The following is a 23374-nucleotide window of genomic DNA, read 5'->3' on the forward strand; positions in this document are numbered from 1 at the left end:
CAGGTTTCCGAGCCTGTATTAATGTATCAATAACCGAATCCGAAAACCCACGCTTTGATAGAATCAAGCGTTCAATTTCCAGGCAGTCAGCCTCAGAGAAATTAGGTTTGGATGGTTGAAAGGACCCTGAATTAGAAGGTCCTGCCTCAGAGGAAGAGACCATGGTGGACAGGACGACATGTCCACTAGGTCTGCATACCAGGTCCTGCGTGGCCACGCAGGCGCTATCAGAATTACCGATGCCCTCTCCTGTTTGATCCTGGCAATCAGCCGAGGTAGCAACGGAAATGGCGGAAACACATAAGCTATGTTGAAAACCCAAGGGGCTGCTAATGCATCTACCAGCACCGCTCCCGGGTCCCTGGACCTGGATCCGTAACAAGGAAGCTTCGTGTTCTGGCGAGATGCCATGAGATCCAGATCCGGTTTGCCCCAACGACAAATCAGTTGAGCAAATACCTCCGGGTGAAGTTCCCACTCTCCCGGATGAAAAGTCTGGCGACTTAGGAAATCTGCCTCCCAGTTCTCTATGCCTGGGATGTGAATCGCTGACAGGTGGCAAGAGTGAGACTCTGCCCAGCGAATTATCTTCGAGACTTCCAACATCGCTAGGGAACTCCTGGTTCCCCCTTGATGATTGATGTAAGCCACAGTCGTGATATTGTCCGACTTAAATCTGATGAACTTCAGCTTTGCTAACTGAGGCCAAGCCAGAAGAGCATTGAATATTGCTCTTAATTCTAGAATGTTTATTGGGAGGAGTTTCTCCTCCTGAGTCCACGATCCCTGAGCCTTCAGGGAATTCCAGACTGCTCCCCAGCCTAGAAGGCTGGAATCCGTTGTTACAATCGTCCAATCTGGCCTGCGAAAGGTCATTCCTTTGGACAGATGAACCGGTGACAACCACCAGAGAAGCGAATCTCTGGTCTCCTGGTCCAGATTTAGCAAAGGGGACAGATCTGAGTAATCCCCATTCCATTGACTGAGCATGCATAGTTGCAGCGGTCTGAGATGCAGGCGCGCAAATGGCACTATGTCCATTGCCGCTACCATTAAGCCGATTACCTCCATGCACTGAGCTACCGATGGGCTTGGAATGGAATGAAGGACACGGCAAGCATTGAGAATCTTTGATAACCTGGACTCCGTCAGGTAAATCTTCATCTCTACAGAATCTATAAGAGTCCCTAGAAAAGGAACCCGTGTGAGTGGTAACAGAGAACTCTTTTCCACGTTCACTTTCCACCCATGTGACCTCAGAAATGCTAGAACTATCTCTGTATGAGACTTTGCATTCTGAAAACTTGACGCTTGTATCAGAATGTCGTCTAGGTACGGAGCCCCCGCTATGCCTCGTGGTCTTAGTACCGCCAGAAGTGAGCCCAGAACCTTCGTAAAAATTCTTGGGGCCGTGGCTAACCCGAAGGGAAGAGCCACAAACTGGTAATGCCTGTCTAGAAAGGCAAACCTCAGGTACCGATAATGATCTTTGTGAATCGGTATATGAAGGTAAGCATCCTTTAAGTCCACCGTGGTCATATATTGACCCTCTTGGATCATGGGTAGGATGGTTCTAATGGTTTCCATCTTGAACGATGGTACCCTTAGGAATTTGTTTAAGATCTTTAAGTCCAAGATTGGTCTGAAGGTTCCCTCTTTTTTGGGAACCACAAATAGATTTGAGTAAAATCCTTGTCCCTGTTCCGATCGCGGAACTGAGTGGATCACCCCCATGATTAAGAGGTCTTGTACACATTGTAGAAATGCCTCTCTCTTTACTAGGTTTGTCGATAACCTCGAAAGATGGAACCTCCCTTGTGGAGGAGAGGATTTGAAATCCAGAAGGTATCCCTGAGATATAATCTTTAACGTCCAGGGATCCTGCACATCTCTTGCCCAAGCCTGGGCAAAGAGAGAAAGTCTGCCCCCCACTAAATCCGTCTCTGGATAGGGGGCCCTGACTTTATGCTGTCTTAGGGGCGGGAGTAGGCTTTCTGGCCTGCTTGCCCTTGTTCCATGACTGGTTGCCTTTCCAACCTTGTCTGTAACGAGCAGTAGTTCCTTCCTGTTTTGGAGCGGAGGAAGTCGATGCTGCTCCTGCCTTGAAGTTAAGAAAGGCACGAAAATTAGACTGTTTGGCCTTTGGTTTGGCCCTGTCCTGAGGAAGGGCGTGGCCCTTACCTCCCGTAATGTCAGCAATAATTTCCTTCAAGCCGGGCCCGAATAAGGTCTGCCCTTTGAAAGGAATGTTAAGTAGTTTAGACTTGGAAGTTACATCCGCTGACCAGGATTTAAGCCAGAGCGCTCTGCGCACCTGTATGGTGAATCCAGAATTTTTAGCCGTAAGTTTGGTTTGATGTACTACGGCATCTGAAACAAACGCATTAGCTTGCTTAAGGGTTCTAACTTTGCTCAAGGCCTCATCCAACGGCTCTGTGCGAATCGCCTCTTCCAGAGACTCAAACCAGAATGCCGCTGCAGCCGTGACAGGCGCAATGCATGCAAGAGGCTGCAATATAAAACCCTGTTGAACAAACATTTTCTTAAGATAACCCTCTAATTTTTTATCCATTGGATCTGAGAAAGCACAGCTATCCTCCACCGGGATAGTGGTATGCTTGGCTAACGTAGAAACTGCTCCCTCCACCTTAGGGACCGTCTGCCATAAGTCTCGTGTGGTGGCGTCTATAGGGAACATTTTTCTAAATATCGGGGGAGGGGAAAAAGGCACACCGGGTCTATCCCACTCCTTACTGATAATTTCTGTAAGTCTTTTTGGTATAGGAAAAACGTCAGTACACACCGGTACCGCATAGTATCTATCCAACCTACACAATTTCTCTGGAATTGACACCGTGTCGCAATCATTCAGAGCCGCTAATACCTCCCCTAGTAACACACGGAGGTTCTCAAGCTTAAATTTAAAATTTGAAATTTCTGAATCCGGTCTCCCCGAATCAGAACCGTCACCGACAGAATGAAGCTCACCGTCCTCATGTTCTGCAAGTTGTGACGCAGTATCAGACATGGCTCTCGTGTCATCAGCGCGTTCTGTCCTTAACCCAGAGCTATCGCGTTTGCCCCTTAATTCGGGCATATTATATAATACTTCTTTCATAACATTAGCCATATCATGTAAAGTGATTTGTAAGGGCCTAGATGTACTAGGTGTCTCAATCCTACGCATCTCCCGAGCGGGAGACGCAGGTACTGACACGTGAGGAGAGTTAGGCGGCATAACTTCCCCCTCGTTGTCTGGTGATAGCTTCTTTATCGGTACAGATTGACTTTTATTCAAAGCAATATCAATACAATTGGTACACATCGTTATATTGGGCTCCACATTGGCTTTTGAACATGATGAACAAACAGTTTCCTCTGAATCAGACATGTTTAAAACAGACTTAGCAATGAAACTAACAAGCTTGGAAATCACTTTCAATAAGTTTTACAAGCAATATAAAAAACGCTGCAGCGCTTCAAAAATACAGATATAATTAAACAATTCTTAACAAGAAGTGTACTATTAGCAGAGGATTGCACCCATTAGCAAAAGGATGATTAACCCCTCGATACCCAAAACGGATAAAACAGATATCAATTAAGATTTAACGCTTTTAATCAGAGTCAGCACACTGTCACAGATCTGCTGTGACTGATTACCTCCCTCACAAATGAAATTTGCAGACCCCTGAGCTCTCTAGAGACGTCCTGGATCAAGGAGGAAGAAGCAGAAAGACTGTGCAATAATTTTAACTGCGCAACAAGGCGCTAAGACAAGGGCCCTCCCACTCCAATCACAACAGTGGGAGCCCTGATATAACGGTTTCCATGCAGAAAAATATGTTAGCCATGTGGAAAAAATCATGCCCAAAGCGATTTATCACCAAAGTACCTCACAAAAAACGAACAACATGCCAGTAAACGTTTTATTAAAAAAACAACATTTTTCAATGTCATGCAAAGCTATCACTAAGCCTGCTACCAGTCGCTACCACTGCAGAGAAGGCTTAAGTATTATTTCAGTGTTAACAGTATTTTCTCAGTCAAATTCTAGTCCCTAGAATATAACTTGACTGCGCATACATTTATCAGCCTGATACCAGTTGCTACTACTGCATTTAAGGCTGTACTTACATCATACGGTAACAGCAGTATTTTCTTAGTCAATTCCATTCCCAGAAAATAAAGTACCGCACATACCTCATTTGCGGAGGACCCCGCATGCTATTCCCAGTCTGAAGTTACCCCACTCCTCAGAATGTCGAGAACAGCCAGTGGATCTTAGTTACGCCTGCTAAGATCATAGATAAAAAACGCAGGCAGTTTCTTCTTCCAAATACTGCCTGAGATAGAAAAACAGCACACTCCGGTGCCATTTAAAATAACAAACTTTTGATTGAAGAATAGTTAATAGTTAAGTAAAAACTCCAGCTCCTCTCGCGACCTCCTTCTTTGTTGAGGGTTGCAAGAGAATGACTGGATATGACATGTGAGGGGAGGAGCTATATAGCAGCTCTGCTTGGGTGATCCTCTTGCAACTTCCTGTTGGGAAGGAGAATATATCCCATAAGTAATGGATGACTCGTGGACTGAACACACTTAACAAGAGAAAATAGCGGTATATGGTTTAAAGTGTCGTGCGAATCAGAGTCCAATCAAATTCCTTTCTGTATTGAAAAATGCGTACAGTATGGCTGAAGATAATCCCAAATTTGATGGCTCAGAATTTGTAAATTTATTTTTTGAAGCACTGCCTACACCCATCAAAATTAACTTAGCTAGAGATTTTGATGAGGACTGCTCGTTGGAATGGCTGATCAAAGAGAGTACAAAATTATACTCTATTCAGCAATCCAGTAAACAGGGGGTGAAAAAGGAGTCAAAACCCAAAATTGTAGCAGAAACTAGGGTGTCACCTAACCCCCTCAATTTGGAGTCTAAAAAGAAAACTTATGCGGAGGTGGCCAGTCAAAACAGACCATCTCCACAGAGGTTTAATTCTGCCCCTCCCCCTACACAGGTTGAGGCGCAGGGAGACTATAACCAAAGTGGGGGACATAATCAGGTGAATAATTACTCACAAAGAGAATACTCACCAAATAATTGGTATCCGCGCAAGGGTAGATACAATAGACAGCGAAGATATTCTCAGGGTAACCAGACACCCCAGGTATATAATGCTCCCCAAAGTACTAATTCTGAACAAGCTGAACCCCAGGGGCAACCACGCCAGAATAGAAATAGCGGCCCTGATTCTGAGGGAACCCAATGGTCCAGGAATCATTATTATGGGGCACCAGGAGATAGACCCAGGGGTAGAGGTAACTTGTACAATCAGGTAGATATGCTGTTTACCCAGTTAAATCGGTTGAGCGAACAAATCGCTAATATGAGTCAAAAATCTACGGCTCAGCAACCGAACAATACATTTTTTAGGGGTACAGCCAGTGGTCAGCAGTGGACCACAGGCACAGTCATAAATACTACAGTATCACCTGAAGGGGAAGGGAGAGATATACAAAATGTAGTAATAAATATCAATGATACTAATCATGTTCTCTCCCCACAGACCGAAAACGGACAATTTAACTGTGGTGACAAGCAACCTTATCCGGGAAAAGTTAACAAATCTCTTCCTTTGCAGCACTCTCTTAACCTTATCTCCACAGATGCAGTACACAAGAATCCAGCCGAACCTGTCATAGGGGAAACAGGTAGGTATGAAGTTTCCTCTGTATCGAATGACACGGCGAATTCAGGTAACACGTGGCGAAGCCCACAAATGTATGATAACGCCAACTTTATGTGTGAAATGGTAGAAACTGCAGGAAGATATTATGTATTAGTTGAGTTGCAAGATTCAGTCTCCAACCCTATCAGGGGATTAATTGACACTGGGTCACAGGCAACTATCTTATCCCACAGGTACTACACACAGCTAAATGAGCTAACACCCCACAAACCTAAAATAAAAGAATTTGACGATTCTCTAATAGGTGTTGGGGGTGACTCCCTAAAAGTCTACGGTACTGCCTGGTTAAAAAAAAAATTGGGGAACAGGGTCATAAGACACCCTGTCATTATAGTGGATCTGCCAACCGATCGTTTAATTATTGGTAGTGATCTCCTGAAGCGATTAAGCACCATAATTGATTGCATAAATAATGTAATTTGGTCACAAGTTAAGAGACCTATCAATTATGAAAAATCTGGTATATCTCGCGCCTGACATAGCTGTCACGTGGTGGAAGAGAAACCAGATGCTGTGGAGATTCATTTCAGGAATAACTCTATACCTGAGATAACTATTCTACAAATAGATGAGCAGACTCCTTTTAGTGGCTCTGAAGGTAATACTTTTAAAATATCGCCTGGAAAGATAGCGAATATTTCCCTAGATGGCGATGTATTAACCATATCACTCCACAAGGGGGATCATAAAATCCCTAAGGGGGGAGGCCACGCTCAATACCTCACAGGGATTGAGAGAGTTAAAGAGGATCTATTTATCCCTATACAAGTACATGACCTTGGTAAAACCAAGTATACTAAGATAAACTTAAAACAGGAAGCTAGCTATATAAGCGAAGGTTTATTAGCGCAAATAGCTGAACCTAAAGTGATTAAATATCTTTCTCCCCAAGACCACTGTGTCAACGGCCTGGATGACAGGTCTGAAAGCTATAACATCACAGCTAAGTGCTTATTATCTATCTCTATAGGTAATAAGTCAGTGAAGCACCTGTTTTTAGTTTTAAATACTCCCCATAATCAAATATACATTGGCAATGATATCTTACATAGATATGCCATACAAATAGATTTGATTAATTCTTGCCTCTGGAGCAGGTTAAAGGGGGACCCTGAAGTATTTCAGGATGAAAATGCAGCCCTGAAATCAAACCAGCAATTGCCATATACTCACACATTGTTTGGAGAATACTGCTAACATTTTCATAAATATACTGACAAGTATATTGTCATAATATAATTGAGGCAAGTTAAGAAGCTTAGTGCTGCAGCCTGCTGTCATACTGAGCTGCTAAAATTGGCTATGATATACACTAACCTGTGTACCTTACTGATAGTCTGGGGGCTAAAAAAGGTTCTTACCCAGCAAATGCCCACTCCACTGATCTAGCCCAGATATGGAATCTTGAGGAAAAAGTAGAGAACCCATCCAGTGCTGTAACTAAAAGCAGAGGATATACTGAGGAAGTACATCTACACAGCCCAGGAGCAGGCTAAAGGAACTATCACAGCAATATCCAGGCTTGTGACCACAACTCTAGAGATAACATTTTAATTGTACAGCCAGTAGTCTCCTGAATCCCTCTCTTCCAGATACTAACCATTGAAGGAAAAACTGGGATTAATATCCCTGAAATTCTTCAAGAAACCTTAACCTCAAGCCATGCCTTCTTCTTGACAAGGCAAAGAACTAGGGGGAAGTGGGAGGGATATCTGAAAACTCTGGTATGGTGTGTCTTTGATCACTCCTGTTGGCCAGGTCTTGTACTTCCCAAGAATAAGGATTTTGTGGACTCTCACCACCATAGAAAGTAAAATGTTTTTAGATGCCTTCAATTTCAAAGGTATCATGGCATATGTCCACTCCACAAGAGACAAAGGACAAGCTGAACTCTTTTCTGAGAAAGTATTTAGAAGTCTGACCATTACAATATGCCACTAATAACCGTGACTTGTGGGAAAGGTTAAATATAAATTCCTTGGATTTCACAGGCATTTCTGAATATGTCAATTTATATGTCAGTGATACATTACGCTTTCTTTTAAATGATGTTACATACAATTGATACTTTTCTAATTTTTGCTTCTGCAATACAATTTATACTTTTGAAGAACCAAAAAAAAATAAAAAAGTCTGTTTAAATTTTTGCTCTCATTTGCATGAAATATATATTTTTTACTTTAATGCTTCAATGTCTCTAAGGGTGTGCATATGCACATTCATATGTAACTACATGTGTAAAGTACACACACACACATATATATATATATATATATATATATATATATATATATATATATATATATATATATATATATATATATATATATATATATATACACACACACACATACAGTATATATATATATATATATATATATATATATATATATATATATATATATATATATATATATACATACACACACACACACACATATATACACATAATGCTTCACACTTAAAACAAAGATACCAGAACAAGCAGTGATGAAACGGTAATCAATGATTACTCACTCAATAGTAGACTCCAGGTCTGAAAGTGTAAGCCTTAAACTGCTAATAGTTTTTTCCTGGGAGAAAAAACAAAATCAAATTAAATTAAGAACCACATTAAGTGACAAACTAATGCCAGTGCATGTACAACATGGATATAACACAACAGCAGAAAATATGATGGAATAATCCATTGCATACAGTTTACACAACAAGGTTATACAGTGCTATGTGGGAAAGAGGGAAGATCCACCTACTTTATTAGACAGGTTATCATCCAAGCACGCAATACGTTCAGTTTTTTCATCTACATTTTCCTGTAGGTTATCTTTCTCTTTATCCAATACAGATATTGTGTTTCTAAGCATGTTCATTTCATCAACCAGTGAAGAGTTCTTGCGAGTTAATTCATCTGCAGATATATAAAAATAAAAAAAACAGCGAAGATTAAACTTTGAGCAAGTAACAATGACTACAAAAACAGAATTTATGCTTACCTGATAAATTACTTTCTCTTGCGGTGTATCCAGTCCACGGATTCATCCTTTACTTGTGAGATATTCTCATTCCCTACAGGAAGTGGCAAAGAGAGCACACAGCAGAGCTGTCCATATAGCTCCCCCTCTAGCTCCACCCCCAGTCATTCGACCAAAGGTTAGGAAGAAAAAGGAGAAACCATAGGGTGCAGTGGTGACTGTAGTTTAAACAAATTTTTTTTACCTGACTTAATTGCCAGGGCGGGCCGTGGACTGGATACACCGCAAGAGAAAGTAATTTATCAGGTAAGCATAAATTCTGTTTTCTCTTGCAAGGTGTATCCAAGTCCACGGATTCATCCTTTACTTGTGGGATACCAATACTAAAGCTTTAGGACACGGATGAAGGGAGGGAACAAGACAGGTACCTTAAACAGAAGGCACCACTGCTTGCAAAACCTTTCTCCCAAAAATAGCCTCCGAAGAAGCAAAAGTATTGAATTAGTAAAATTTGGCAAACGTATGCAGTGAAGACAAAGTCGCTGCCTTACAAATCTGTTCAACAGAAGCCTCATTCTTGAAAGTCCATGTGGAAGCCACTGCTCTGGTAGAATGAGCAGTAATTCTTTCAGGAGGCTGCTGGCCAGCAGTCTCATAGGCCAAACGGATGATGCTTTTCAGCCAAAAGGAAAGAGAGGTAGCAGTCACCTTCTGACCTCTCCTCTTACCAGAATAGATAACAAACAAGGAAGATGTTTGTCTGAAATCCTTAGTTGCTTGCAAATAGAACTTTAGAGCAGGAACTACATCAAGATTGTGCAACAGACGTTCCTTCTTCGAAGAAGGATTGGGAAACAGAGAAGGAACAACAATTTCCTGGTTAATATTCTTGTTAGAAACCACTTTAGGAAGAAAACCAGGTTTAGTATGCAAAACTACCTTATCTGCATGGAACACCAGGTAAGGTGAATCGCACTGTAAAGCAGATAATTCTGAGACTCTTCGAGCCGCAGAGATAGCTACCAAAAACACAACTTTCCAAGATAATAACTTAATATCTATGGAAAGTAAAGGTTCAAACGGAACCCCTTGAAGAACTGAAAGAACTAGATTTAGACTCCATGGCGGAGCCACAGGTTTATAGACAGGCTTGATTCTGACTAAAGCCTGTGCAAACGCTTGAACGTCTGGTACCTCTGCCAGACGCTTGTGTAAAAGGATAGACAGAGCAGATATCTGTCCCTTTAAAGAACTAGCCGACAAACCTTTCTCCAATCCGTCTTGGAGAAAGGACAATATCCTGGGAATCCTAATCTTACTCCATGAGTAACCCTTGGATTCACACCAACAAAGATATTTCCGCCATATCTTATGGTAGATTTTCCTGGTGACAGGCTTTCTAGCCTGAATCAGAGTATCTATAACCGATTCAGAGAAACCACTCTTTGATAGAATTAAGCGTTCAATCTCCAAGCAGTCAGACGTAGAGAAACTAGATTTGGATGCTTGAACGGACCCTGTATTAGAAGGTCCTGCCTCATTGGCAGTGTCCATGGTGGGACAGATGACATGTCCACTAGGTCTGCATACCAAGTCCTGTGTGACCACGCAGGCGCTATCAAAATCACCGAAGCCTTCTCCTGCTTGATTCTGGCGATCAGACGAGGGAGAAGAGGAAACGGTGGGAAAACATAAGCCAGATTGAAGGACCAAGGCGCTGCTAGAGCATCTATCAATGCCGCCTTGGGGTCCCGGGACCTGGACCCGTAGAGAGGAAGCTTGGTGTTCTGACGGAACGCCATCAGATCCAACTCTGGAATGCCCCATAGCTGAGTTAACTGGGCAAATACCTCAGGGTGGAGTTCCCACTCCCCCGGGTGAAAAGTCTGACGACTCAGAAAATCCGCCTCCCAGTTGTCTACTCCTGGGATGTGAATTGCTGAGAGATGGCAGGAGTGGTCCTCCGCCCACCTGATTATTTAGGTTACTTCCTTCATCGCTAGGGAACTCTTTGTTCCCCCCTGATGATTGATGTAAGCTACAGTCGTTATGTTGTCCGACTGAAATCTGATGAATTTGGCCGCAGCTAGTTGAGGCCATGCCTGAAGCGCGTTGAATATCGCCCTCAGTTCCAGAATGTTTATCGGGAGAAGAGATTCTTCCCGAGACCATAAGCCTTGAGCTTTCAGGGAGTCCCAGACTGCACCCCAGCCTAAAAGACTCGCGTCGGTCGTTACAATGATCCACACTGGTCTGCGGAAACATATTCCCTGAGACAGGTGATCCTGAGACAACCACCAGAGAAGAGAAACTCTGGTTTCCTGGTCCAACTGTATTTGAAGAGACAAATCTGCATAATCCCCATTCCACTGATTGAGCATGCATAGTTGCAGTGGTCTGAGATGTATCCGAGCGAAAGGGACTATATGTCCATTGCCGCTACCATTAATCCGATTGCCTCCATGCACTGAGCTACAGATGGCCGAGGAATGGAATGAAGAACTCGGCAAGTAGTTAAGTTTCAACTTTCTGACCTCCTTCAGAAATATTTTCATTTCTATTGAATCTATTAGTGTTCCTAGGAAGGGAACCCTTGTGAGTGGGGACAGAGAACTATTTTTGATGTTCACCTTCCACCCGTGAGACCTCAGAAAGCCCAATACAATCTCCGTGTGAGCCTTGGCTCTGTGAAAGGACGGTGCCTGAATTAAGATGTCGTCCAAATAAGGCGCCACTGCTATGCCCCGCGGTCTTAGAACCGCCAGAAGGGACCCAAGCACCTTTGTGAAAATTCTGGGAGCAGTGGCTAAATCGAATGGAAGAGCCACGAACTGGTAATGCTTGTCTAGGAAAGCGAACCTGAGGAACTGATGATCTTTGTGGATAGGGATATGAAGGTACGCATCCTTTAGATCCACGGTAGTCATATATTGACCTTCCTGGATCATAGGTAAGATTGTCCGAATGGTCTCCATCTTGAATGATGGGACTCTGAGGAATCTGTTTAGAATTTTTAGATCCAGGATTGGTCTGAAAGTTCCTTCTTTTTTGGGAACCACAAACAGGTTTGAGTAAAAACCCAGACCTTGTTCTGCAATTGGAACTGGGTATATCACTCCCATCGTATGTAGATTTTCTACACAGCGTAAGAACACCTCTTTCTTTGTCTGATCTGTAGACAGACAAGAAATGTGGAACCTTCCCCTTGGAGGGGAGTCCTTGAATTCTAGAAGATATCCCTGGGTAACAATCTCTAATGCCCAGGGATCGTGAACATCTCTTGCCCAGGCCTGAGCGAAGAGAGAGAGTCTGCCCCCTACTAGATCCGGTCCCGGATGAGGGGCTACCCCTTCATGCTGTCTTGGTAGCAGCTGCAGGCTTTTTGGCCTGTTTACCCTTGTTCCAGCCCTGGTAAGGCTTCCAGGTTGCCTTGGGCTGTTAAGCGTTACCCTCTTGCTTTGCAGCTGTAGAGGCTGAAGCGGGACCGCTCCTGAAGTTACGAAAGGAACGGAAATTAGCTTTGTTTTTAGCCCTAAAGGGCTTGTCCTGAGGGAGAGCATGGCCCTTCCCCTGGTGATTTCTGAAATCTCTTTCAATTCTGGCCCGAAAAGGGTCTTTCCTTTGAAAAGGATATTTAATCATTTGGATTTTGACGACACATCGGCCGACCATGACTTGAGCCAAAGCGCTCTGCGCGCCATAATGGCGAAACCTGAATTTTTTGCCGCTAACTTAGCTAATTGCAAAGCGGCATCTGTGATAAAAGAATTAGCCAGCTTTAGAGCCTTAATTCTATCCATAATTTCGTCACATGAGGTCTCCGTCTGGAGCGACTCCTCCAGCGCCTCAAACCAGAAAGCCGCTGCAGTAGTTACAGGAATAATGCAGGCAATAGGTTGGAGAAGGAAACCTTGTTGAACAAAAATTTTCTTAAGTAAACCTTCTAACTTTTTATCCATAGGATCTTTAAAAGCACAACTGTCTTCAATTGGTATGGTTGTGCGCTTAGCAAGTGAAGAAACAGCCCCCTCTACCTTAGGGACCGTCTGCCACGAGTCCCGTCTGGGGTCAGTTATGGGGAACATTTTCTTAAAAATAGGGGGGGGAACAAAAGGGACACCTGGTCTATCCCACTCGCTAGTAACAATATCTGCAACCCTTTTAACCTCTTAAGGACATATGACGGAATTTTTCCGTCATAAAACAATTGAGCAAACTGAAAGCTGTGTCCTTAAAGGGTTAAGGATCGGAAACGCATCAGTGTATACAGGGACCTCTAGGTACTTGTCCATTTTACACAATTTCTCTGGGACCACCATAGGGTCACAATCATCTAGAGTGGCTAATACCTCCCTGAGCAATACGCGGAGGTGTTCCAATTTAAATGCTAATGAATCTGACTCTGCCCGAGTCGGAAATTTATCCCTCAGACATCAAATCCCTCACCCCCACTTCAGAGTGTTGTGAGGGTACATCAGATAAGGCTACCAAAGCTTCAGACTGCTCATAATCTGTTATTTAAAAAGAGCTATCGCGCTTTGCAGGAAAAAACTGGCAGTTTGGATAGAAAGGCCGCAAGGGAATTATCCATGACTGTCGCTAGTTGTTGCAATGTAATAGGGGCAGACGCACTAGAGGTACTAGGCATCGCTTGAGCAGGCGTAACTGGTTGTGACACATGGGGAGAGGTAGACGGACTATCCTCATTACCTTCAGTCTGAGAATCATCTAGGGCCACACTTTTAAGTGCAACAATATGATCTTTAAAGTGTATAGACATATTAGTGCAATTGGGACACATTCTGAGAGGGGGTTCCACCATGGCTTCTAAACACATTGAACAAGGATTTTCCTTAGTGTCAGACATGTTTAACAGACTAGTAGCATACACAAGCAGGCTTGGAAAACACTTTAATCAAATAAAAAACACAATTTGAAAAAAACGTTACTGTGCCTTTAAGAAATAAAAAGAGCACACAATTTTACAAAACAGTGAAAAATGCACCAATCCTTTTGAAATTTTCACAGTAAGTACCTAAGGCTTTAATATGATTGCACCACAAGTTTCAGAACGATTAACCCCTTAATGCCCAAACCGGAGCAGCCTAAAGCCAACAACCGGTTAATTAACTACAGCACCTTGCCACAGCTTACTGCTGTGGCCCTACCTGCCCTTAGGGATCAGTTTTGGGGGAATAAAGCTTCTTTTAGGCCCTCAATCAGCAGCTGGACCCTCCATGTGAAGCAGCATGAACAGTCTTTCAATTCTAACTGCGCGTCTGAGGCGTGAAATTAGGCCCCTCCCACTCCAGAGTTGCGAGGCCTACAAAAATCACTTCTAAGTGACTAAATTTTTGCCATGTGGATAATAACCCCAAAAAAACACTCCAAAGTGCTTAAAAAAGTGTCTCCAACGAGTATTTCTTAAAATAAATAATCGATTGCCCTGCATTAGTGTCAACCAGTCTTTTTAGCCCTGTTATGTAAGCATTCAATTCTATACTAAGTCTCAGAACATAGCTTACCCTCCCCACATGGGGATCTTGTCAGTCTTCTAGCATTATCTCAGTCTTGTCTAGAAATAAATGACTGAACATACCTCATTGCAGTCAAGCCTGCAAACTGTTCCCCCCAACTGAAGTTTTCTGGTACTCCTCAGTCCTGTGTGGGAACAGCAGTGGATTTTAGTTACAACATGCTAAAATAATTTTCCTCTCAGCAGAATTCTTCATCACTTTTCTGCTAGAGAGTAAATAGTACAAACCGGGACCATTTAAAAATAACAAACTCTTGATTGAAGATATAAAACTACAATTCTAACACCACATTCACTTTACCCTCCCGTAGAGAGACCCTAGTGCTTAGAGCCGGCAAAGAGAATGACTGGGGGGTGGAGCTAGAGGGGGAGCTATATGGACAGCTCTGCTGTGTGCTCTCTTTGTCACTTCCTGTAGGGAATGAGAATATCCCACAAGTAAAGGATGAATCCGTGGACTGGATACACCTTGCAAGAGAAAAGAATGTAGAGTGTAATCATTTATTACATTTTTTACTTTCTTTGAGTGACTGCATTATAATTATACATATTGTATATTTATAAAAAAAAATTCATACTAATTAAAAGGCCATATCAAACACCAAGTTTAGAATGAGTCATACTTCAGGATAATCAAATTCAAGTACAGTAATTAGTTTTAATGGTTTACCCATGATTTGCTGTTAAAAGGACATTATACTCAAACATTTTATATCATGCATAGTAAACAGAGAGACCCTAGTGCTTAGAGCCGGCAAAGAGAATGACTGGGGGGTGGAGCTAGAGGGGGAGCTATATGGACAGCTCTGCTGTGTGCTCTCTTTGTCACTTCCTGTAGGGAATGAGAATATCCCACAAGTAAAGGATGAATCCGTGGACTGGATACACCTTGCAAGAGAAAAGAATGTAGAGTGTAATCATTTATTACATTTTTTACTTTCTTTGAGTGACTGCATTATAATTATACATATTGTATATTTATAAAAAAAAATTCATACTAATTAAAAGGCCATATCAAACACCAAGTTTAGAATGAGTCATACTTCAGGATAATCAAATTCAAGTACAGTAATTAGTTTTAATGGTTTACCCATGATTTGCTGTTAAAAGGACATTATACTCAAACATTTTATATCATGCATAGTAAACATCATTTACACACAGCAAACATTTTATATCATGCATATTAAACATCATTTACACACAGCAAACATTTTATATCATGCATAGTAAACATCATTTGCACACAGCAAACATTTTATATCATGCATATTAAACATCATTTACACACATCAGACATTTTATATCATGCATATTAAACATCATTTACACACAGCAAACATTTTATATCATGCATATTAAACATAATTTACACACATCAAACAATTTAAATAATGCATATTAAACATCATTTACACACAGCAAACATTTTATATCATGCATATTAAACATCATTTACACACATCAAACACTTTATATCATGCATATTAAACATCATTTACACACAGCAAACATTTTATATCATGAATATTAAACATCATTTACACACAGCAAACATTTTATATCATGCATATTAAACATCATTTACACACAGCAAACATTTTATATCATGCATATTAAACATCATTTACACACAGCAAACATTTTATATCATGCATAGTAAACATCATTTATATTTTATTTAAAAAAGCCAGGTTAAGGAACACAAGGTCAGAGATTGCAGGTCTGTGGGGATAGCCCCTTGTCTTTTCATTTTTATGTTGTTGTTTTTTTTTTCTTTTTTTCTTATAGCTTTTTGTTTTTCTTTTGTTTTATTTTTTGGAGAATGTACACTAATATGTTGTATCCACGCAGGAAGATATTCTGCTTAAGCAACTATGTTTTGTTTATCTTTATATTGTATATACACAGGAAAAAATAATAAAAAGAGTTAAAAAAAACAAACAAAAAACAAAATAAAACATAATTTACACACAGCAAACATTTTATATCATGCATATTAAACATCATTTACACACATCAAACATTTTATATCATGCATATTAAACATTTACACACATCAAACATTTTATATCATGCATATTAAACATCATTTACACACAGCAAACATTTTATATCATGCATATTAAACATCATTTACACACAAACATTTTATATCATGCATATTAAACATCATTTACACACAAACATTTTATATCATGCATATTAAACATCATTTACACACAGCAAACATTTTATATCATGCATATTAAACATCATTTACACACAAACATTTTATATCATGCATATTAAACATCATTTACACACAGCATACATTTTATATCATGCATATTAAACATCATGTACACACATTTTATATCATGCATATTAAACATCATTTACACACATTTTATATCATGCATATTAAACATCATTTACACACATTTTATATCATGCATATTAAACATCATTTACACACATTTTATATCATGCATATTAAACATCATTTACACACATTTTATATCATGCATATTAAACATCATTTACACACATTTTATATCATGCATATTAAACATCATTTACACACAGCAAACATTTTATATCATGCATATTAAACATCATTTACACACATCAAAATGTATTTTATTGTGTGAAAAATGTTAGGTAAAAACAGTTTTAATTTAAATTGAAACTAATCATGCAGTATTGGTCGTGTATTATTATAATCAGTTATTTGTAGAGCGCCAACAGCGCCGCAGTGTATTAACTAGTAATCATCACTGGCTGGTGAGGAAACCTTCCTCTGCTTTGCTTGTGGAAAAACAAAGTGCATGGTGAAATGCCATGTTGTAGATAAAAAAAAACTATAATCTCCCTTTAAAGTAATGAATATTTCAGATTTCTTATTTGTGTACTAATTTACACCTCTATACTGTGTTATGTTGTGTGTTGCGCCTTATTAGCTGGCTTTCTGCATTATAAACATAATAGGGCCAATATACCTATTCTTTCTTCCAAAGCTACAATTTCTTCTTGGGATAATTGTACTTCATTGCTTTTTACTTTGAGTCGATGCTGAAGATCTTCCATCGATTTTTGCAGCTGTTCGTTTAGTAACCTGAATATGAACAATATGTTGTTAATATTTTAACATATTACACAAATCTAGCAAAATATTAGCTTAAACTCAATGTGTCTCTCATATTCACATTCAAACTGTGCTAAATGTATTTTAATTGATACACTGAATATTGCAAAACTAATATAACAAAACTGGAATCTAATAGGCAGTATTTTTGTTTTCCTTGTTTTTGTTCCATGAAAGCACCAAACAAATGATATTGCTCAGCCTTTAAAATGAATGAAAAGAATCCTGCAAGACCATTCTCCACTAAGAAAAATCTCATCCTACTTTCAGTCATTACTATACAGCTACACGGATTACAATCAAGGAGGATTTTGAGTAATTTTGCAGATGTGATTACTGCGTATAATAAAACTCCAGGTAATATCGCTCTACAGTGATAGCAAGCTCCCTTAGTGAGATTTTGCAAAGCAGTAAGAACAGGTGTAAGGGGGAAATCAAGATTTAATCATTTATTTGCCACACTTCAATAGGACTCTAAACAAATATTTTCTGAAGCGGACAACATGGTTTGAAAAAAAAGCACCCGCAAATTAGAGTTTCAAAGCAGAGATTAAAAAAAAGCTACAGTATACATCTCAAAAAGATTATTTTGTTTATTAAAAAGGTGTATCACAATTTACATTGAAATTGTAATGTTTTGAAAATGGTGAAGAACCTTGCTCCACTTTACACATTTGGGGATCAGCTGCTTTTTTTGCTGCATCAAGCATTGCACAATGGCTAAGTACCACCTGCTGACAAATACAGGGCAAAAAAATGCTGGTTTAGCGGGCGGCTAGTGAGGAGGGTGTGTGGTAAATTATACTTAAAAAGGTAGTGTAGGGGCAGTAAAGAAGAAATGAATAGACTATACTAGGCCTTAAAAATTAAGTGCCACATTTTAAAACAAGTTTACTGTCCCTTAGACTAATATTGACAGTGTATGCATACTCATATGTCTTTCAGCACTCACTGGTAATAAACAATAGAAAAAAGTCAAATATGAAAGTACAAAACTCATCCAACTTAGAATTTCACATAAGATTATCTATTTTACACTCATCTAGTTCTCACATTTGTTCGGTTACCTAATGTTTTAGTAGCTCAGACAAATGCGGCTCTGTAAGTCCTAACGTCTGCAACACAGCAAAATGGGGCCAGTAATTGCTAACAGTTGATAGTTATCATGAAGATAATCACAGCAAAAAAGACTACAAACCTCTTATTTGAATAGTGGGATCTCCCTTTTTCAAAAAATGGCCCTTCTGAAAAATGTCTGATTATAACCCTGCCTTTTAAAAAGATCCTTTACTCAGCGCTTATAAGAGATTGCTAAGGTTCCCTTTCATGCCCAAAATTACCCTAAAAGTCACCTAGTAAACAGATGAATACATCTCCTGTCTTTAGGGGATAATGGTTCATTTCTCCTGGTTTTTCCTCCACTCATTTGTATGGAGTAAACATTTGATGATGTTAAAGCATATCGCATTAGTTATTTTCTGTTTTACTGATATATGCTGTTGGACATTCAAGAATGTTTAGCTTATGGCTACATGCCCAGTTGACTTTCCTGTTGTTATTGGTATAATCTGGACTGTTTTCTTAGGAAATGTCTCAATGCCCAACATCAGTTTTAAACCGTTAATAAAGTTTAAATTTATTTACATTGTATTTAACTTATCTTTTAAAAATAAAAAAATAAAATTTATGCTTACCTAATAAATTTGATTCTTTTTAGACACGAGTCCACGGATTTCCTCCTTACTTGTGGGATTACGCCTCCTGGTCAGCAGGAGGAGGCAAAGAGCACCACAGCAGAGCTGTATATATAGCTCCTCCCTTCCATCCCACTTCAGTCATTCGACCGAAGTCAAGGTGCAGAGGTGTCTGGAGTTTATCCAGTCCACGGATTCATCCATTACTTGTGGGATATTCTCCTTCCCAACAGGAAGCTGCAAGAGGATCACCCACAGCAGAGCTGTCTATATAGCTCCTCCCCTAACTGCCACCTCCCAGTCATTTGACCGAAGACAAGCAAGAGAAAGGAGAAACTATAGGGTGCAGTGGTGACTGTAGTTTAAAAATAAAAAACACCTGCCTTAAAATGACAGGGCGGGCCGTGGACTGGATACACCACAAGAGAAATAAATTGATCAGGTAAGCATAAATTTTGTTTTCTCTTGTAAGGTGTATCCAGTCCACGGATTCATCCATTACTTGTGGGATACCAATACCAAAGCTATTGGACACGGATGAAGGGAGGGACAAGGCAGGCGCTTAAACGGAAGGCACCACTGCCTGTAAAACCTTTCTCCCAAAAATAGCCTCCGAAGAAGCAAAAGTATCAAATTTGTAGAATTTAGAAAAAGTATGAAGCGAAGACCAAGTCGCCGCCTTACAAATCTGTTCCACATAAGCCTCATTTTTAAAAACCCATGTGGAAGCCACCGCTCTAGTGGAATGAGCTGTAATTCTTTTAGGAGGCTGCTGGCCAGCAGTCTCATAAACTAAGCGGATTATACTTCTTAACCAAAAAGAAAGAGAAGTTGCTGAAGCCTTTTGGCCTCTCCTCTGTCCAGAGTAGACAACAAACAATGCAGATGTTTGACGAAAATCTTTAGTAGCTTGTAAATAAAACTTTAAAGCATGAACCACGTCAAGATTGTGTAATAGACGTTCCTTCTTTGAAGAAGGATTAGGACACAGTGACAGAACAACAATCTCCTGATTGATATTCTTATTAGATACCACCTTAGGAAGAAACCCAGGTTTGGTACGCAAAACTACCTAATCTGCATGGAAGATCAGATAAGGGGAATCACACTGCAAGGCAGATAACTCTGAAACTCTTCGAGCCGAAGAGATAGCTACCAAAAACAGAACTTTCCAAGATAAAAGCTTGATATCTATGGAATGCAGAGGTTCAAACGGAACCCCTTGAAGAACTTTAAGAACTAAATTTAAACTCCATGGCGGAGCAACAGGTTTAAACACAGGCTTGATTCTAACTAAAGCCTGACAAAACGCCTGAACGTCTAAGGAACTAGCTGACAATCCCTTCTCCAATCCTTCTTGGAGAAAAGACAACATCCTGGGAATCCTGACTTTACTCCATGAGTAACCCTTGGATTCACACCAATGAAGATATTTACACCATATCTTATGATAGATTTTCCTGGTGACAGGCTTTCGAGCCTGAATTAAGGTATCAATAACCGATTCGGAAAAACCACGCTTTGATAAAATCAAGCGTTCAATCTCCAAGCAGTCAGACGCAGAGAAATTAGATTTGGATGTTTGAAGGGACCTTGAAGTAGAAGGTCCTGCCTCAGCGGCAGAGTCCATGGTGGAAAGGATGACATGTCAACCAGATCTGCATACCAAGTCCTGCGTGGCCACGCAGGAGCTATCAAAATCACTGAAGCTCTCTCCTGCTTGATCTTGGCAATCAGCCGAGGGAGCAGAGGAAACAGTGGAAACACATAAGCCAGGCTGAAGGACCAGGGCGCTGCTAGAGCATCTATCAGCGCTGCCTGGGGATCCCTTGACCTGGATCCGTAACAAGGAAGTTTGGCGTTCTGACGAGACACCATGAGATCCAGTTCTGGTTTGCCCCAAAGTTGAATCAGCTGGGCAAATACCTCCGGATGGAGCTCCCACTCCCCCGGATGAAAAGTCTGCCGACTTAGAAAATCCGCCTCCCAGTTCTCTACTCCTGGGATATGGATAGCTGAGAGATGGCAAGAGTGAACCTCTGCCCATAGAATTATCTTTGAAACCTCCAACATTGCCAGGGGGCTCCTGGTTCCCCCCTGATGGTTGATATAGGCTACAGTCGTGAAGTTGTCCGACTGAAATCTGATGAACCTGACCGCAGCTAGCTGAGGCCAAGCCTGAAGAGCATTGAATATCGCTCTTAGTTCCAGAATGTTTATCGGAAGGGGGGCCTCCTCCTGAGTCCACGAACCCTGAGCCTTCAGGGAGTTCCAGACTGCACCCCAGCCCAGAAGGCTGGCATCTGTCGTTACTATAGTCCAATCTGGCCTGCTGAAGCTCATCCCCTTGGACAGATGTACCCGAGATAGCCACCAGAGAAGAGAATCCCTGGTTTCTTGATCCAGATTTAGTAGAGGGGACAAATCTGTGTAATCCCCATTCCACTGACTGAGCATGCAAAGTTGCAGCGGTCTGAGATGTAGGCGGGCAAACGGTACTATGTCCATTGCCGCTACCATTAAACCGATTACTTCCATACACTGAGCCACTGAAGGACGAGAAGTGGAATAAAGAACACGGCAAGAGTCTAGAAGTTTTGACAATCTGGCCTTCGTTAGGTAAATCTTCATTTCTACAGAATCTATCAGTGTCCCTAGGAATGAAACTCTTGTTAGAGGTGATAGAGAACTTTTTCCTTCGTTCACCTTCCACCCATGGGACCTCAGAAATGCCAGAACAATGTCCGTGTGGGACCTGGCAATTTGAAAAGTCGACGCCTGTATCAGAATGTCATCTAAGTAAGGGGCTACTGTTATACCCCGCGGCCTTAGGACCGTTAGAAGGGACCCTAGAACCTTTGTAAAGATTCTTGGTGCTGTGGCCAACCCGAAGGGAAGAGCCACAAACTGGTAGTGCCTGTCTAGAAAGGCAAACCTGAGAAAACGATGATGATCTTTGTGTATCGGGATGTGAAGATAAGCATCCTTTAAGTCTACGGTAGTCATATATTGACCCTCCTGGATCATAGGAAGGATGGTTCGAATAGTCTCCATCTTGAAGGATGGGACTCTGAGAAATTTGTTTAAGATCTTGAGATCTAAGATTGGTCTGAATGTTCCCTCTTTTTTGGGAACTACAAACAGATTTGAATAGAAGCCCTGTCCCTGTTCCTCCTGCGGAACTGGGTGGATCACTCCCATAACTAGGAGGTCTTGAACACAATGTAAGAATGCCTCTCTCTTTATCTGGTTTGCAGATAAAAGTGAGAGATGAAATCTCCCTCTTGTGGGAGAGGTTTTGAATTCCAGAAGATAACCCTTGGACACAATTTCCAATGCCCAGGGATCCTGGACGTCTCTTGCCCAAGCCTGGGCGAAGAGAAAGAGTCTGCCCCCTACTAGATCCGTTTCCAGATCGGGGGCTGCTCCTTCATGCTGTCTTAGAGGCAGCAGCAGGCTTTTTGGCCTGTTTCCCCTTGTTCCAAGCCTGGTTAGGTCTCCAGACCGGCTTAGACTGGGCAAATGTTCCCTCTTGTTTTGTGTTAGAGGAAGTTGAAGCTGCGCCACTCTTGAAGTTTCGAAAGGGCCGAAAACTAGACTGTTTGGTCCTTAATTTGTTGGACCTATCTTGAGGAAGGGCGTGACCTTTTCCTCCAGTGATGCCAGAAATGATCTCCTTCAGTCCAGGCCCGAATAGGGTCTGTCCTTTGAAGGGAATGTTGAGAAGTTTAGACCTTGAAGTCACGGGACCAGGATTTAAGCCATAGCGCCCTACGCGCCTGAATAGCAAAACCTGAATTTTTAGCCATTAGTTTGGTTAAATGAACCGCGGCGTCAGAAACAAATGAATTGGCTAGCTTAAGAGCTAAAAGATAAAATAGTACAACTCCGGTACCATTTGAAAATAATAAACTTTTGATTGAAGATAAACTATATTAATGCACCACATCTCTCTAGCTACTTCCCTTGTCGAGAGCTGCAAGAGAATGACTGGGAGGTGGCAGTTAGGGGAGGAGCTATATAGACAGCTCTGCTGTGGGTGATCCTCTTGCAGCTTCCTGTTGGGAAGGAGAATATCCCACAAGTAATGGATGAGTCCATGGACTGGATACACCTTACAAGAGAAATAACAAACACACACTTTCCAACTTTTTTTTTTTTTAAATGTATATTCTGAATCTTTAACATTTAATTTTATATTAAATGCCCCTTTAAAATGATTTAAAGATCAATTTATAAATTTACACCAAAAATACCTATATTGTAACATAAGTGTGCTTTACTGATACA

The 23374-nt window shown here is 41.0% G+C and overlaps 1 protein-coding gene across 1 annotated transcript in view; it reads right to left on the reverse strand.

Annotated features, from left to right (window-relative positions):
- Positions 1-23374, reverse strand: part of CEP135 (centrosomal protein 135) — a 213046-nt gene that overhangs the window by 108651 nt on the left and 81021 nt on the right. Inside the window, exons 15-17 of the mRNA XM_053703945.1 lie at positions 17245-17360; positions 8509-8663; positions 8273-8328 (exon numbers count right to left, since the gene is read on the reverse strand). Of these exons, the coding sequence (XP_053559920.1) occupies positions 8273-8328; positions 8509-8663; positions 17245-17360 (327 nt within the window). The remainder of the gene's footprint in view (positions 1-8272; positions 8329-8508; positions 8664-17244; positions 17361-23374) is intronic.

Source organism: Bombina bombina, chromosome 2, assembly GCF_027579735.1.
Source record: "Bombina bombina isolate aBomBom1 chromosome 2, aBomBom1.pri, whole genome shotgun sequence".
NCBI classification, from domain to species: Eukaryota; Metazoa; Chordata; class Amphibia; order Anura; family Bombinatoridae; genus Bombina; species Bombina bombina.